Source organism: Psammomys obesus, unplaced genomic scaffold (genome assembly GCF_907164565.1).
Source record: "Psammomys obesus unplaced genomic scaffold, mPsaObe1.curated_primary_1811, whole genome shotgun sequence".
Taxonomy (NCBI): domain Eukaryota; kingdom Metazoa; phylum Chordata; class Mammalia; order Rodentia; family Muridae; genus Psammomys; species Psammomys obesus.
Window position 1 is genome coordinate 1,039,650 of NW_026585643.1, and position 17,648 is coordinate 1,057,297.

The 17,648-nt window shown below is 43.4% G+C and overlaps 2 protein-coding genes and 1 pseudogene across 2 annotated transcripts in view; 2 read left to right on the plus strand and 1 right to left on the minus strand.

Moving 5' to 3' along the window:
- Positions 1 to 10,043, plus strand: part of Rnf212b (ring finger protein 212B) — a 35,090-nt gene extending 25,047 nt beyond the window's left edge. Inside the window, exons 11-14 of the mRNA XM_055617877.1 lie at positions 3,185 to 3,224; positions 3,839 to 3,933; positions 5,690 to 5,751; positions 9,887 to 10,043. Of these exons, the coding sequence (XP_055473852.1) occupies positions 3,185 to 3,224; positions 3,839 to 3,933; positions 5,690 to 5,751; positions 9,887 to 9,949 (260 nt within the window). The 3' untranslated portion in view covers positions 9,950 to 10,043. The remainder of the gene's footprint in view (positions 1 to 3,184; positions 3,225 to 3,838; positions 3,934 to 5,689; positions 5,752 to 9,886) is intronic.
- A 1,640-nt stretch (positions 10,044 to 11,683) lies between these two features.
- Positions 11,684 to 17,648, minus strand: part of Homez (homeobox and leucine zipper encoding) — a 9,295-nt gene continuing 3,330 nt past the window's right edge. Inside the window, exon 2 of the mRNA XM_055617678.1 lies at positions 11,684 to 14,394. Coding sequence (XP_055473653.1) covers positions 12,809 to 14,362 — 1,554 coding nt within the window. The 5' untranslated portion in view covers positions 14,363 to 14,394 and the 3' untranslated portion in view covers positions 11,684 to 12,808. The remainder of the gene's footprint in view (positions 14,395 to 17,648) is intronic.
- LOC129684504 (ATP synthase subunit e, mitochondrial-like) lies at positions 15,635 to 15,840 on the plus strand (annotated as a pseudogene).

Genomic DNA, 17,648 nt, shown 5'->3' on the forward strand with positions numbered 1-17,648 from the left:
TTCTGTGAGTTGAAGGCCAACCTAGTCTATATAGAGTTCCAGGACAGCCAAAGCTATACAGAAAGACTGTATACACCTGCTCCAAGAAAAATGTTTTAATTGTATTTACTAGTTTATTTATTGTGTGCACATGTATGTGGGTACAGATGTGCCACAGTGTACATGGAGAAGTCAAAGGGCAACTTTTGCGAACCGGTTCTCTCCTTGCACCGTGTGGGTTCTGAGGATCTCACTCAGATCATCAAGGTTGGCATCAAGTGCCTTGCCCACCGTGGCATCTCACCAATACATTCACCTTACTTCCTTAATTTCTTTCCTCCCCTCCCCTCTCTCTCTCTCTCTCTGAGGCAGGGTTTCATTGTGTATCCTGGAACTTACTCTGTAAACCAGCCTGACCTCAAATTCCAAAGCTCCGCCTGCTCTGCCTCCCCAGCACTGTGATCAAAGTATTCACTGCCATACCCAGATTTTTAAAAAATATTTATTTGATAATTTTATACTTACATACACACTTACATATCTTGATCATACCCACCACCAATCACCCCCAGTCCTCCCTCCCACTTTCATGTTCTTTTCTTTATCTATACGGTCCGCTGAATTCAATTAGCCCTGCCTACATGAACATGGGCAGCCTACCAGCCACATCCCCAAAGAAAAAGGACAGCCCTTCATTTGCGAATGACTCCACAGCTGAGTGAAGCTTTGCAGCCCCCTTCAGAGTGCAGTTGTTTACTGCTTTCATCTCGTGCAGCAGCCGGCGGCACGCCCTCCCCATCCCCTAGCCCTTATATCTCTCATCCCATCTTTCTTGGTGTTTGCTGAACCTCGTGGGTGCCATCCATTTTAATTTGTTACACAAGGTCTTTCACTTGAGCTTGCCATTTCTGGTACAGAATCCTAGTGAACCATTGTGAATCCTAGTGAATCCATTCTGCTGGCTACAGAATCCTAGTGAACCAATTGTCTCTTGTCGTCCCCCCCCCCCCCCCCCCCGTGATGTGGTTGCAGCCTCACACTCTAATGCCATGCGCCCAGGTTTTATGTGGCTGCTGGGATCCCAGATGCAGGTCCTCATGTCTCTGCAGCAAGCACTTTACCTGCTAAGCCATCTCCCCTCCCCACTCCCTGCCCCTACTGGTTCTTTTCCATATGGTTTTCTTTCTCAGTCTGATAAAGCACCATTCTCATTCTTTTAGCATATTAATATTACTATTGTATGAAGGTGGGGCAGGCAGGAACTATAATGCTAGAACACACATGTGGCCACATGAGGGTAACTTTTGGGAGTTAGTTCTCTCCTTCTCTCATGTGTTCTGTGGATCACTCAGGCATTCAGGCCTCCACATTTGTGTAGCAAAGCATTTGGTGAGATGACATCTCACTAATGCATTTTTAGTGTTTTAGACATAATTTCCTTTCTTTCTTTAAATGGATTTTAAAAGCATGATTAGATCTTTAAAAATTTCAGGGCCTAGATTATTTATTTTTTCTTTATATGTGCCATAATATTTTCTTTATATGTCACATAATTTCTACACTTTTGGCACTCAGTCATCCAAATGACAACTGTTCCTATAGGCCTTCCTTTTGTATAGCCTCAGGGTTAGTTCAAGGTAAGAGCTTAGTCCTTTTCAGATGCTTCCTGTACTTCTGCACAGGCCTGGGCCTAGATCCTGGACACGTGTTAGAATTTCTCAGAGTTCTCATAGGCACCTCATTTCTTCAGTTTTCGTTTGTGTTTTTCAGTCTATTATTTGCCCCGACCGACAGTCATCTTCTCAAGCAGCCAAAGCAAGTGCCTCTAATTGTTTTCAACAAATACTCCTGGGGAAGGGGCTGGTATTGGTGAGCTCTGACTTAAAAAGACCTGGTGATGTGTAGTTCTAAGTCACATCGAACAACACTCCTGTGTGAGGTATTTCAGGGAACCAGACAGTTGTCTAAAAGTGCAGCTTTGGGGTCCTGGGGAGATGGCTTAGTTGGTCAAGGTGGGCAAGCGTGAGTACTTGTGTTTGAGTCTCCAAAATCCATGTAAAGTCCAGATACAGAGGCATGTGTCTGTGACTCCAGTATCAGGGAGGTGGGCAGGAACGTTTCCTGGAGTGCCAACTGGCCACCCAGATGAACAGAGCTAACAAGCTCCGGACTCTGTAGGAGAGCCTGTCTTCAACTAGGTGCTGGGCTGGGGAGGTGGCCCAGAAGTTAAAGGCTCAGGGTGCTCCTGCTCCCAGCACCCACGTCAGTGGCTCACAATTACCTATCTCCAGCTCTGGGAGATACCATGACTTGGGCACATGTACTCATATACATAATTTAAAATAAACCATATACATATACATACATATACATGCATACCTATACATGGTACGAGCTGGGAGCAGTGAGCACGCCTGAAGTCCCAGCACTCGGGGAGGCAGAGGCAGGCAGATCTCTGTGAGTTCTAGATCAGCTAGGGCTACATAGTGAGATCTTGACTTAAAAACTGTAAAGAGCAATAGAGTGCACCTGACATCAACTTCTGCTCTCCAAATACACATGTATACCTATAAAGCACATTTACAGAGATGGCTGCTCTGAAGAACTCCAACCCCAGTCCATCCCTCTAGTGACTCTCAGACTTGTGTTATACCATGATGATGGCCTTTTGGTTTTCAAAGCTGCCACAGAGCTGGAGGAGGCATGAGTACAGTTGAAAGGTTACAGCATTTGCTGCTTCTCACATTCATTGTTGCTATTTTGTTTTGTTTTGTTTTCTTAATGTACATTCTCCAGATTACCACCAGATCTTTATAATTTCAGGAGTTCTGAAATGATATTCTGACTGCTTTTACAAGCTTTCTCCTTGCCTTGGGTGCTGGGGATCATCTTGGGAGCTCTGACTCGCTCTCTTTTCACTGATATCTCTCCTAGACAGTTTCATGACTCTTGGTCTTCAGCTATAGGCTCAAAGCTGAAGCATAGACACATTAAAGCACATCAAGGCAGTGATGGGTCCTCCAAACTCAAGGAAGTTGAAGAGCACTTTTATGAGGTGCTACTAAGTGACTTACAAGCCTTTTCACGTATTGTTAGCCTTAACCCTAATATATATATGAAAAAATTTTGGCCCCATTTTTTTCTTTTAATTTGGTCCCTGAATCCCTTGTGCATTATCTCAATGGTTTGTATTTCTGCTTTCCAGAAACCCCTTCACCAGCTTCAACTCATAGCCTCTCTTATAGGTAAGTAACATTGCACTTCCTTTTTTGTTTTGTTTATGAGGCAGGGCTTCATATAGTTCATGCTGGCCTTAAACTTACAGGTAGCTGAGGCTGCTCTTGAACTCCTGATCCTCCTGCCTCTGCCTCCCAAGTTCCGAGATCACAGTTGAGCACAATCATATCTAGTTGTCTTGTTTTTCTTTGTAGGGCTGTGTTCACAATGATTCTGCCAGAATTCCCAGGGTTCCTTGTCTAATGGCCAGTACTATTGGCATTTATAATCTTCAGTTTATAAGATGGAGTAGTACTGTCTATAATATGCAATCAGGTTATTTTCTTCTCAGCTGTAGGCAGGGTTTTCTCTCTTCTCTGGCCGAAGGGCTCAATTTTTACATTCACTTTACCTTTTTCTTTTCTTTCTTCTATTGAGTTTACCTTTGTTATTGTTGGTTGGTTGATTACTTTTTGAGACAGTGTCTCCATCTGTAATTCTGGCTATCTTGGAACTCACTACAAGGACCAGCCTAGACTTGAACTTGATTTGATCCTCCTGCCTCTGCAGACCCCCCACCCTAAGATTATAATTGAGATGGTATAATTCTAGCTTTGCTGATGCTTTTATGTCCATTCCTTAGACCTTCATCTGCCTCCTCTGGACAAGGGGTTTCTTTTAGATCATTCCTCAGTGGAAATTCAGGCCACACAAGAGTCTTCACTCCCAGCAATTCAGGTAAGTTAATTGTTGTATATAAAAAATAGCATTGGGCTATATAATGTTTATTATTATTAGTCCTAAGATTATCACATAGTATATTTTAACCTGCTATCACAAATAATAAGACACAGTCACCTATTAGATTTATAATTGCCTTATTTACCTTGGTCAGGCAGATATTCCTACCTGAGCTGTCTGAACCTCATCATCATCCATCTCCCAGCCCCCATCCAATGCCATCTTCCTTAACCATCCTATCTTCCATCCATAATCTTATAAATACTTGCTTTTATTCTTCATCTGGGCCTTTTCACGGCATTATTGGAGTCCTTCTTCCTGCCCCACATGGTTTCTTCTCCAGGCTAACCCATGATGGTGTGCTCCTTCTTCCTCTCTTCCCATCCGTCTATCTCCTGTGATTCTCTCTTGAACCGAAAAGTCTAGGAACCTTAGCCATGCCTACCCCATTCTGCCCTGCCCAGGTATAGGCTGTTTAATCAACCAATCAGATATGTCTTAGGCAGGTTTACAAAACAAAGATAGGTGTAACCAGATCTTAAGGGCCAGTGACATGCATCAGACCAACCTCCAACAGTTACTGTTCTCAATTTTTCTTTACAATGAGGGGAAGGGTCTGAATTTTGCCTGAATAGTACAAACCTGTCACCAGTTGAATCCTGTTATAAACAGGTTGGCCTATGGGATCAGACTGGTTCTTCTCTCCCATCCCCCACAAGTTAGGCATCAAACCCGGGACAAGGACCTTAGTAAAAGTGTGTGATGAGTTTTCTTGCTCCAAGGTCTTGTTATGCAGGTCAGGTAGCCTTCAACCATCTGTGAGGTCCAGGTTTACCTCAGACTTGTGATGACCCTGAATCTACCTCCAAATGTTTTAATTACAGGCATATACCACTAGGTCTGGCTTCTTTTCTACATCTCATGTTGGGATTTGGTAAGAGGGATCAACAGGAAAAGGCTTTCTGTAAAGCCTGATGACATGAGTTTGCTGCCTAGGACCCTCCGGCATAGAAATAGTATGATGGAAGGAAAGAAAACCAACTACTGAGAGTTGTCTTTGGACATCACATGTGTACCATGGCACCCATGCACATGTGTTCTGGTGCACACACATATACACACACACACAAGTAAATAATAAATGTAAAGAATTAAGCTGTGGGTTTTTAGATCCCACATTAAACATGTTGGAAGTTCAGTTCCAAAGGATGTAAAACCCAGTGTCTTGTTTTTGAAGCACCTCTGTTAACCATCCCTGTTGTCATCTTTAATGCTCAAATTGTTATACTGCCTCTTTCCACTTATAATTAAACTCATCTCAGACTGTTCTCTCCACATACCATTACTAGATAGCCATATTGGCATCAGAAAAAAAATAGATGAGATAATTTCTAAAAGTGCTTCGCTAACTTTTTGAGACAGGGTTTATTTCATGTAGCCTAGGTTGGCATGGAATTCCCATTGTAACTGAGGCTAGTCTCCTAAGTGCTGGGATTACAGGTATGTAATTTTTTTTTCTTTTGAGTTGGGGGTCTTCTCTTGTAGCCCAAGCTGGCCTTGAACTGTCTATGGCCAGGTTGATCTCAAACTCAGTTCTTCTGCCTCTACCTTACAGGTATTGGGATTACAGGCATATATGCCGAGGGCTCAGTAGTCTTTCCCTTTCCAAGCAGTGTTCTTTAAGAGCTTACTAGAGGCTATGGCCCACAAGTAACATAGCTGAGAAACTGTCAAAGTCTGTCTTACCCTTCAGGTCAGCTGGAAAACAGATCCACACCAGAGAATCTTCCTGGTTTTCAACTTCCAGTCCTACAGGTGAGGTCTGGCTAGTCTAACTTGTCACTATATAGAACTCTTGAAGTTAGGCCCTTATGCTAAAGGCTGAGGCTCAGGGTGGTAGAAAGTAACCAATGGAGAGTGAGATAGGTGTCACTGTGATAAACTGGTGTCCAGTTTTTCAGGATGGTTTTAGTTTCAATGATTCTATCTTAGTGTAAGATTGCTTTGCTGGGGTTTAGTTTGTTTTGGTTTGGAAGTTGGGGGTATTTTGTTGTTCATTTGTTTTTTCAAAGCAGTGTTTCTCTGTGCAGCTAGACCAAGCTGACCTCAAACTCAGAGATCCATCTGCCTCTGCCTCCTGAATACTTACATTAAAGTTGTACTCCCATCACAGCCCAACTGATTTTGGTGTTTTTGTTTTTAATTCATATAGCAGTAATTAGTCTTGGCCAAAAGCATACTGATATTTCCATTAATTCCATAGCAGAGTTTTTGTTTTGTTTTGGGTACTGGGCCCCTCGTTCACTGTAGGAGAGTACTCTCCCAGGTATCTGTATCTCCAGGCCTTTTTCATGTTAAGTCAGATCTTAGTGAGTTTCCCAGGCTAGCCAGGCACTTGGAATCTTCTTGCATCGGTCTCCCAAACAGCTGTGACTTCAGGCCTGCCCTTTCAGCCTTGGCAACAAAAATTCCTTTTCAATGGAATGCATCTTTTGGACAAACTGGGAAAAGTATTTATTTATGGGACTAATCCTAATTCAGAGAACAAAAGGGTATGGTAGAAGTTTGAGGACATTCACTATGGGGGAAATTCAGTTTTTCCTTTTAATTCTACTTTTGTGTCTTAGGTTTTAGGGGTTTTTGAGGCTATTCTCACTGAAAGTTTTTCATGAACCAAGGAATAACTCCTGGATAGTAAGATTGGGATAATTCAATTGGGATTCCATGATTCAAGATGCCCTTTATTTTATCAGCAAGGAATTGATTTAAGTAGGGTCTGGTGTCAAAGGCCTGTAAATCCCAGCTACTCAGAGAATGAGGCTGGAGGGATCACAAATTCACAGCTGACCTGAGCTGTAGTGTGAGTTTCAGGCCTTAGTAAAACCCTGTCTGAAAGTGAAGATTAGCCAGGTATGGTGGCAGCTACTATAATCCCAGGATTTGAGAAGATGAAATAGGATCACAACTTTGAGGCCATCTCGAGTTACACAGGAAGTTTCAGGCCAGGGTGGCTAGAAACCTGTCTCAAAAGAATAGCCAAATCAGATCTATCTAGGGATATAGGTCAGTGGTAAGCATGCTTGCCTAGCATATACAAGGCCCTAGATGATATCAATCCCTAAAACAAGAGAATAAAAAGATATTAAGGTTTAGTAAAAATTTTTAAATCTTAAGTTAAAAAAAAAAAGCTCCTGGGATGTAGCTGAGTTGGTAGAGTGCATGCCCAGCATACACTAGCCCTGAGTTCAGTTCAATCCCCTGTCCTTCATAAACAAGGTACATGCACTCAGGAGATGGCCCAGATGTTCCAAGGTATCCTTCCTTGCCCACATATCAAGTTCAAGGCCCATATCATAAAGAGAAAAGAGGGTTTTAAATTTTATTTTTGGTTTCTTTGTGTAGCCCTGGCTGCCTAGGCCTCTCGTAAACCAGGCTGACTTTGAACTCACAAAGATCCACTTAAAGCAGTTTCTAGCTCCTCTGAATGGAGGAATCACAGGGCCCTCTCCGGCTCACTGCACATAGGTGGGGTGCGTAGGCCCCCTGGTCATACTTCGGTCTAATAGAGTCCCCTTGTGGTGGAGCACAGCTCCAGCTATGCTTCATCTCCCTCTCAGTGGTTCATTCCATGACTCCATAGAAGTCGAGGCGGGAGTGCTCTGTCCCCGTGGACATATGTGCACTAACTGGGGGCATCAGAACCCGTGGCAATCAGTTTAGCACCACTGTGTGGTCGCTGGGGATTGAACTCAGGAGATTGCACCTCAGGAAGAGACAGGGATTCTCTGAGTAGCCCAGGCTGTCCTGGACTCGATTTCTAGAGCAGGCTGGCCTGGAACTCCCTGAGACCCACCTACCCCTGCCTCCCTGAGTGCCAGGATCACTGGTGATCCTCACTGTGCCTGGTTTTTGTTGTTGTTGTTTGTTTTTTAATCTTTGAAAAAGATTATCTGTGTGAGCACATTTCTGCCCTGTTTTGACTGGGAGAGTTGCAATGACTAAAAGGCACAAACAGGGACTGGCTGGGCTGCTTCTGAAGAGAAGAATGTAAACTAGACTTTTTTTTTTAACTGTAGGGAAGCAGGCAGAAGCCGGAAGAGAGGGGTTTTTTGTTGTTGTTGCTGGTGTTTGTTTTTGTTTTTGTTTTAAGATATTAGGAGCCCAGCATAGTGTCACACACCTGTGATTCTAGCATTTGAGAGGTAGAAGTAGGAAGATTAGAAACTCAAAAGTAGAGTGAGATACTGGAGACTGTCTCAAAACCAACACAAGAAAAAACTGGGGTTTAAGCTGTAAGAAACAACACTGAAGAAACAGCATCCTCTTACAGAACCTCACAAACACAGAGATAAACCTATCAGGAAATGCAAGAGACCTATAAGTACATGGCTCCAAGCTGAACCTTGCTAAACACATTTTTAACTGGGTGTAGTGGTCCATACCTATCATCCCAGCACTTGAGAGATCAAGACAGGAGGATTAGGAATTTAAAATCATCCTAGACTACACAGCAAGTTTTGAGGCGAGCCTGAATTATATGAAACCCTATCTAAAAAACAAAACAAAAAAACCCTGGGTCTATGAGACAGTTGAGGAATCTTAGTCTGTTGGGCACTATTAAAATAAATTTTTTTCTGGGACAGGCTCTCACCTGTAGCTCTGGCTCATCTAGAACTCACTCTGTAGACCAGGCTGGCCTCAAACTCAAGAGAGATCTGCCTGCTTCTGTTTTCTGAGTGCTGGGATTGAAGGTGTGCAACACTATGCCCCGAAGTATTAAAAATCTTTAAACACTGAGGAATATTTTAGGTTTGGTGACTCTGTATTTACACACACACACACACACACACACACACACACACACGAACATACTCATATACATGTAAATATAAAAAAATTTATGGATAGGAAGTTAAATGGTATTTAGACTTTGCTTTAGTATAATAGAAAAAAACAGTAGAATATGTAAACAAAAGATTGGCATGAGTCTTTTGTTGTTGGATGATTGATTCATTATTCTAGTCTATCCTTTAAATACTTCCAGTAATTCTCCAGTGATTCTCAACTTTCCTAATGCCTCAACTGTTTAATGGTTACTTATGTTGTGGTTGTGGTGATCCCCAACCATAAAATTATTTTCATTGCTACATCATAACTGTAATCTTGCTATTGTTGTGAATTCTAAATATCTAGTACACAAGATAGCTGATATGTGACCCTTGAGAAAGGGTCGTTTGACCCCAATGGGTTGAGAACTGCTGCTTTAAAACAACACCTATTGGGACTGGAGAGATGACTCAGCAGTTAACAGTACTGGCTGCTCTTTCAGGGGATCTGAGTTCGATTTCCAGTAACCGATCACAACCCTCTTCAACTTCAGTTCCAGGGGAACTCCAGTGTCCTCTTCTGAGCACAGACATATGCAGCAAAACATAAACATATTTTTTTAAAAAAAATAAAGCACTAATAAATAAAAGTAGTTATTAAAAAATGCCCCATCCCTAGAGGTGTGAGATCTCTGTCTCCCTTGATAATGCCTTTTGATATGATAGTCAAATGTTCCAATTTTCCAAACGTTTCTCAGATAATGGCATTATCATCAGAAAGTGCTGAAATATTCTAAGGTTTCTTGAGTACCATCAAAGCTCTCACCACATAGGATGTGTCTTAGTTTGGGCTGGATATAGTGGCACACCATAATTCCTGTACTTGGGAAACAGATGCAGGCAGATCTCTGTGAATTCAGGGCCTGCATGGTCTACATAGTAAACCTGAGTAGTGAGATTCTGTCTCAAAAACAAATTTTTAGTTTGGAAGTTAGTCATCATACAATGAGGAGAAACCATGGAGAAATAATAGCAGCTGGTTTTGTTCAATTAAACACTAATAGTTGGAAACCTCCTTACTAGTTTGTTTTGTGATTAACATGTGAATCTGTTCTCTGCTGCAGACATTCTACCAACAGAGGCAGATGGGATTAAGCAGGAGAGATGGATGGAGCATTTCCAGATAGAAGTCCCTCTTCCAGGTCTGATCTGTGCGTAGTGCTCACAGATGTACTGCAGTCTAGTACCACTAGAGGATATGAGCTTGGAACATGGTTTTATTGTGCGGCTTGTTCTCTTGAACTTTCTTAGGTATTTTTTTCTCAAACATTTAAAGTTTAAAAAAAATATATTTTGTCTGTGTGAGGATGTACCACTTGCCTATGGATGCCTACAATGCATGTACCCTGGGAGGCCCAAAGGTGGGTGGGCAGTTTGTGCCCTGACTGACGTGTGCTGGGGAACCCAGGTTGGGCCTTCGTGAAGAGCATAAAGCACACTTAGCTGCTGAGCCATCTCTCCAGCTCCATGAATTTATTAAATTAATTGTGTACATGAGAGAACAGTGTGTGCGAGTCAGTTCTTTCTAGCATGTCAGCCCTGGGGCTCCAACTCAGGTCACGAGGCTTTGGTGCCAGTGTCTTTATCCTCTAAGTCATCTCACTGACTCGTATTAACACACAAGATGGCTTTTAGGTCTTACACAGGGCTTCACGAAGATGGTCATCTCTCCCCCAAATGGACTGCCTTTCACTGCCTAGTTTGAAACTAAAGCTGTAAAAATTTTGGCCTCATGCTTGGTGGTAGGGAGACTGGAAAATAATTTATACTGGTTTGTTTCTGGATTTTATGTTTTAGCTTTGGACTTTGCTATCCTGTTGCCAGTGTTAATAAACAACTGTTCTTTGCCCTAATTTACTGCATTTCTCTTTTACCTATTGTTTGTTTTACATCCAGCTGCTCTGTTTTGATTTTCCTTTGTCCAAACAATAGGAAGAAAAGATTTCCCAGCTTTGATTTTGCTGTTAAAACAATAGTAGAAGAGTAGAATAAATTTCAAGCTTACTAAAGTATGTAGACTAATAAAGAGGAAAAAATCATTAAAAAGATATCCTTTTATGGCTACTGCAACTCTTGCTATAACAGGTTCTGGAATGGTGGGATAAGCAAGTGGAGTTACAACTGCCGTCGCTGCTGAAGCGCCAATAAATCTTGTCATCTGACTGCTGGGAACCATGTGTGTGCCAACAGATGCTGAATTGCCCATAGTGTGTCCTGACTCTTTAAATAATAGAAATATAGGGGCTGGAGAGATGGCTCAGCAGTTATGCACACTGTCTGCTCTTTCAGGGGTCCTGAGTTCAATTCCCAGCAACAGCGTGGTGTTTCACAACTATCTATACTGGATCTGATGCCCTCTTCTGACATGCAGGTGTACATGCAGATAGAGCACTCTTATACATAAAATAAATAAATATTAAAAAATAAAAATACACTAAATCAGAAATAATTTTAAAGTGATGCTAGGGCTTGAAACTAGGATGTCACAGATGCTAGGTCTATCACTGAGCCACACACAAGCCCTTACATCAAACGTTAATGGACTTGGCTACATTAAATTCCTAGACCCAGGCTGAGTACAGATGTAGCCTGAGACGCAGTACAGTTGGCAGAGTATCGGCCTACCATGCACAAAGGCCTGGGCTTGATCTGCAGTATTGCATAAAATAGACATGATGGCACATAATTATACTCAGTATTTGGGAGGTAGAAGCAGGAGGATCAGAAGTTCAGCAACTGCGATGGCTTCACAGTGAATTCAAGGCAAACCTTTAAAAAATGAGAAAAAATAAAGATACATATTTATCTTTAAACCATAGGAATGGCAAAGTGGACAAGAGAAACAATTTTATTTTTGGCCTTTTTATTTTAGCAATTTGGGGTTTGCATTCTATTTTCAGATGACTAACCAACTGTTCCCAGTGATCCCCCATGTTGAAATTTATTCTAGAACATCGTTGAATTAGAAGATCATGGTCCTTCTGTCCCCAAGACAGATCCTATAAATAGGGAAACATCTCTTGTTAGATACAAATTGATCCAGTAGCAAAAAAGGAAAAAACAAAACAAAGTAAAAACAGAAAACCAAAAACAATCTGTTACTCAATCTGGACAGAAATTAGTGTCAGGTTTGTAAATCCAAACCTGTCACCATCACACTGTCCTTCTGTCACACTTGTTTCAAGACAGCCTCACATAGTCCAGGTTGGCCTTGAACTCCTTCATCATCCTGCCTCTACGGGCCAAATATAGTAGTCAGAGGCACTGTGCCTGGCTCATCTATGCTTTAAAAGACAAATCCCGTAATTCCCACTTCCAATAAATATACAGACTAATATTTACAATCTGATTATTAAAAATTTTCACAAACTCTGTGTAAAGATTTACCCTGAGACAATAGTGAGCAAAGGGGGAGTTTCCTAGAAATAAAATGACAGAAGGCAGATTGGTCCCAGTAACAGAAGCAAGAGCATTCTGCTGCTGTGAGTGCGAAAGCGAGTAGAACGACGTCAGATGGGATGAAGGAGCGTCTGTAGCAGAGCCGAGGACTGCAGACAGTAGTTGCAACATGCATGACTATAATATCACAAAGACAGGGACAGGCACAAGCAGCCATATTCTCTGATAAGTGGTGGGATTTGGGGGGGCACTGGGATCAGTGGTATCACATTACTTCTCTCCATCCAAGTTCCCTACAGATGGGGGCTGAGACATGGCTTAAGTGTACTAAAGAAAAAGAACAAGAGCCCCTTTTAGCCATTGTTTGCCCGAATCCCTAGCCCTCTCTACATGGACACTGGAGAACTGGATTTGTGCTGATGCTGTACTTTAGTTTGTATCCAGTCTACCATCAAATTACCCCCTTTGCTCACTCTGAAGAACATTGCTTTTTAGTTCTTTGTAACAAGAGTAATTTCAAAAAGCTCTGAAAAGTCAGTAAGTTGGTTAATCTTCAGTAATAAGAATCCCCTTTGCCTTAGCCTCCCTCAGTCCTGTATGATTACATCATCATCATCATCATCATCATCTTCCTCCTCCTCCTCTTCTTCCTCACCATCTTCTGGAAGTTCTTCATCCTCCTCCTCCTCCTCTTCATCTAGACAAACTACCACCTCTGCTGGCTTAGGCAATCGAGAGTCAAACCAGTCCAGCACCTGCTGAGTGCTAAGCCTTGATGCCTGACTCAGTTTAGGGATATCAGCTTCCTGCAGTTGCTGGTGGGCTGCCCAGTACCTCTCCAAAGGTTGTATATCTGGTGGGGGTGGTGGGGCTGGCAGAGGTGGTGTCTTGGCCCATTCTTTCAAGGAATGAGTTGATGGGGTAGGAATGGCTGGATCTTGAAAACTAGGGCTACCAAGCACTGCATTGTCCCGAAACCACTTCAGCTGTCCATGTTTCAAGGCATACCGCGTGTCGCCAAACCACTGAATGATCTCAGGGCGCGGTAAACCAGTGATCTGTTCCAGTTTATGGTAATCTTCCCGTCGTGCCCACTGGCATTGTAGAAAAAAGGATTTGAGGATGGCCAGCTGTTCTTTGGTTTTACGCTTAGTCTTTCGCTGGTGTTGCGTATCTGGGGAAAGGTATTCTGTGGGGCCAGCCCTACTTGCTACTGAGTTATTCCGTAGCCTTTGGGGCCAGGGTAGCTCTACTTGTGGAGACAGTGCTTGCTCACTAGGTAAGAATGACTGTGGGATATAGGCCAAAGGCTGAAGGGGTTTAGGGGTGGCAGTGGTTCCATTAGCCAAAACCTGGAAAGAGGGAGAAGAGGTGGAAGAAGATGGAGGTGTCCCACAAGGTACAGATTCCTCCTCACCACTACTGTCAAGTAGTGAGATCAGTGGGGTTTTCTCTGGCTGATGGACAGCTGTGCAGTTTTTCCAAGAAGCAGGCCCTCCACATGACTGGTCGGGACCCCTGCCTGCCTGCTCCTGAGGGATGCCACTGATCTGAAGATCCTGACAAAAATCTGATTGGTGGGGGGATGCTCTGCTGCCTGTCATCAGAGGTTCCTTCACTTTCTGATGACACTGTGGCAGCTGTGGTACCCGCGAGGACCCCTCAGGCTCAACCTTCAGTTCTTTCATCTCACTGGGCTCACTCAGCGCTGGAGGACACAGTCCAAGAGCAACATGCTCTGGAGGGGCCACTGGAGGCAGCTCCTGTGGGGGCTGCACTGCGTGATGCGTAAAAGAGAGGAGAGATTTGAAATGGAGCTGATCTCGGTGGTACACCACGCGGGCTCGGGTCTCCTCGATCTCTTCAGAGGACCAGCTAATGCCACAGCGGAGGCGCTGGGCCATGAACCAGGTCTTTACCTTCTCCATCTGCAGCCCATACCGAAGGCAGAGGAGAGCGATATCTGCCAGGCTTGGATAGGGGAAGTAGCTGAAGGTTTGCAGCAGGTGCTCGTTTCCATCCAGCTCGCTGGTTTGGGCTGCTTGAGTCCAGACAAGCTGTAGCTCCTCAGAGACGGGTGGGAGGCAGATGAGCCCTGCTGCCGAGCTGTTAAGACTGCTGGCATCTTTATTAGGAGGCATGATGTGCTCTGACTTGTGCCCTTCAGGGACAGCTGTAAAAAGAGAAACAGCTCCATCACCACTTAATTTTTACCAAACTGCTGGACACCAAACAATTTTCTATTTGACTCAAGTTATATTGCTCCTAAAATGCTTCAATCATTTCTCAATTTTCACAATCTTGTCATCAGAACCTGCTGTAATTCCTGGTTCTTTGTATGAAACACAAGTTCATGGAAGATGGGGAAAAAAATGACCCTAAGTTACATGACAAAAACCTGTCTTTAGAGGCTAAGGGAAAAAAAAATTATCCTCCCATAGCCTTTACCTTTTCATCTTCAATTGGCTTCTGAAAGCTATCACTCAGCTCTCACCTTTAAGTTCATGGAACAGTACTCATTCTGAATACTTAACTGCAAAAATAGGACCTCGTGCAGTAATCTCAGAGCGATTACTCTTTAGCGCCTAACAATCGCGGGTTACTTCCAGAATGTGGAGACAGGGAAACAAGCTATCAAGTCAGGCCTGAGAGTGTACACCCACAATCCCAGCACTTGGGAGACAGTCATAGGGCCAGGAGTTCAAGGACAGCGTAAACTACATAAAACCCTGTCTCAAAACATACAAAAGGCCAACAACAACAAACATGCTGTCCAGCCCTTATGCCCATCCCTTCTTGGTGATGGAGTGAGTACTGGGAACAGGAGACTGGATTCACAGTGCCCCAAGGCCCTAAACTCTAGATAGGTTTTCCCCATCCCAGTAAGAAGACTCAGAGACCAGGACCTCAGGATAAAAGAACCTTACTCCTCTTGGGTTGGGTCTTGTGGAGAGGGGAGTTTCCTTCCTGTCAGCTTAGTAAAGGTTATCTCTCCCTGAGTATGTCACCTCTCACAGCTCAGCCGAAGGAGCCAGAGACGACCCCCTTCCCATTAACAGCCCGCTCCACAATGGTCAGAAAGGTCCCTGCTCTCATCTCTTCAGTCCAGCTTGCTCCTCAATACCAACTAAGGTTTTTTAAACAGGACGGCTAGTTCTCAGGATTATGGGCAACAGGACCTATTCCTCCCTCAATGCCTGGTGAGGTCAGTTCCCAGAATATCCTGTAAACATTTTAACTCGGCTCCCTCCTTACGAATTAGGTGCTGTATCACATCACACTTTATTCTTGGAGAAATCCTACAGGCGTTTATATTACTTCCGGTCTGTTGAGGATAGGATAAGATTCCCACTTGAATGCTACTGATTGGAAAACATATTTCAAGATCTTCCAGCACAAAGGTCACAGACAGGATGGTGCCTCCTGTTCAGGTCTCTCTGCTTATCAAGTTCAGCCGATACTCCACCCTGATCCTCGGCATGGCCTATGGCGCCAAACGATACAGTTACCTGAAACCTCGGGCCAGGGAGGAAAGGAGAGTAGCAGCAGAAGAAAAGATGGGATGAAACGCATTGAGAGAGAACTAGCATCAGCTCAAGATGACAGCACCTTCAAGTGATGCACCAGTGAGCTGGCTTTTCACTAGCCGCTGAGGATGATAAAGCTTTGCTGTATATTAAAAAAAGAAGAAAGAAAAACATATTTCAAGTCCTCAGAAGTGTATCAGGGATTACTGTTTTCACTTCTTTGGAGACCTTCTCCAGCCTTCGCAAGTGCTCCAGCACCAAGAGGTCAAGCCCAGAGGGCTTTATTTTAATTTTCTAAGTTTTTAATTAGATTTTATTACTGCTTAAGCTGCATGCACGTATGCATCATATACATGCTTGGTGGCCTCAACGATCAGAAGAGGGCATCAGATCTCCTGGAACTGGAGTTACAGTTGGTTGTATGATACAGGATTTATTTTATTTTTATAAGCAGGGTTTCTCGGTGTAGTGTTGGCTGTCCTGGACTGACTCTGTCGACCAGGCTGGCCTTGAACTCACAGAGCTCTCCCTCTGACTCTGCCTCCCAGAGAGCTGGGATTACAGGGATCACAGGTGTGCGCCACCGTGCCCAGCTTTTTTTCTTTTAATTATTCTTTTTTGTAATGGTTTATTTGTTCTTATTTTGTGTGCATGGTGTTTCGCCTGCATGTAAGTCTGTATGAGGGTGTCAAATAGCCCAGAGCTGGATTACACACAGTTTTAAACTACCCATGTGGGTTTGGGGAATTGGACCCGGGTCCTTTAAGAGCAGCCAGTGCTCTTTAACTACTAAGCCATTTCTCCAGCCTCCAAAATCCCGTTTCTAGTTGTGAGCTTTCAGCTTGAATATTATAAACAAGGTTAAGTGAAGTCAACCGTAGGTCAAGAGGTGGAACAAGCAATCAGTTGACAGGAAGAAAACACAGGAAAAAAAAAAAAAACATAAGAGACTGAGAGGACAGGTAGAGAGATGCACAGGAAGTAGAAAGGAGGGACATTGAGTTTCAAGGGTTTTTAAGACAGCCTGGAGAAAGAGCCTTTTCCCTCTATGACATCAGCTGAGACGATCAGCCAGCTCTGTATGGGTCACTGAAACCCGATGGACCCTCTGTTCCATTTCCCCCCTCTGTAAAGAATGCTGCGCTTACAGAAAAGTTACACATGGTCACCGAGCGTCTGCTGTGTGCCAGGTACCATGACGTCAGAAACAGCAGCTTTTGGAGAGGGAGGTTTGGGGTGTGGCTGACTTGAGGTTCGAGGCAACTTCCCTGCTTTCTAGAGCAATGTTTGTCCTTAGCCAAGTTATTTCACATAAGGCTTAGTTTCTTATCAGAGAAAAAGGTACCTACCTGGAAAGTTCTAGACTGGGTAGAAGCCAGTCTTCCGGTTGGCACACGCTCTACCACTGAGCTATACAGCTCCAGCCCCCATGATTTTTACATTCTATATTTTGGGGTTTGGAAACAATTTCAGAATGGATTTTGCTAACTGGAGATAGATAGATAGATAGATAGATAGATAGATAGATAGATAGATAGATAGATAGATAGATATAGATATATACAGATATAGAGAGATATATCTATGGAGACATATTTCTCCATATGAGTGCTGGAGAGAAGACTCCACACGAGTTCCTGGCTGCCCTTTCAGGGGACCCAGGTTCAGTTTTAGCACCCACATGGCAGCTCACAACCATCTATAACTCCAGTTCCAGGAGATCTAATGCCACCTTCTGGCCCCTGTGAATATCGCATGCATATGGTACACAGACATGTGAAACACCAATACAAGTAAAATTTAAAAAAAAAGAAAGAAAAAAAGGAAGGAAGGAAGGAAGGAAGGAAGGAAGGAAGAAAGAAAGAAAGAAAGAAAGAAAGAAAGAAAGAAAGAAAGAAAG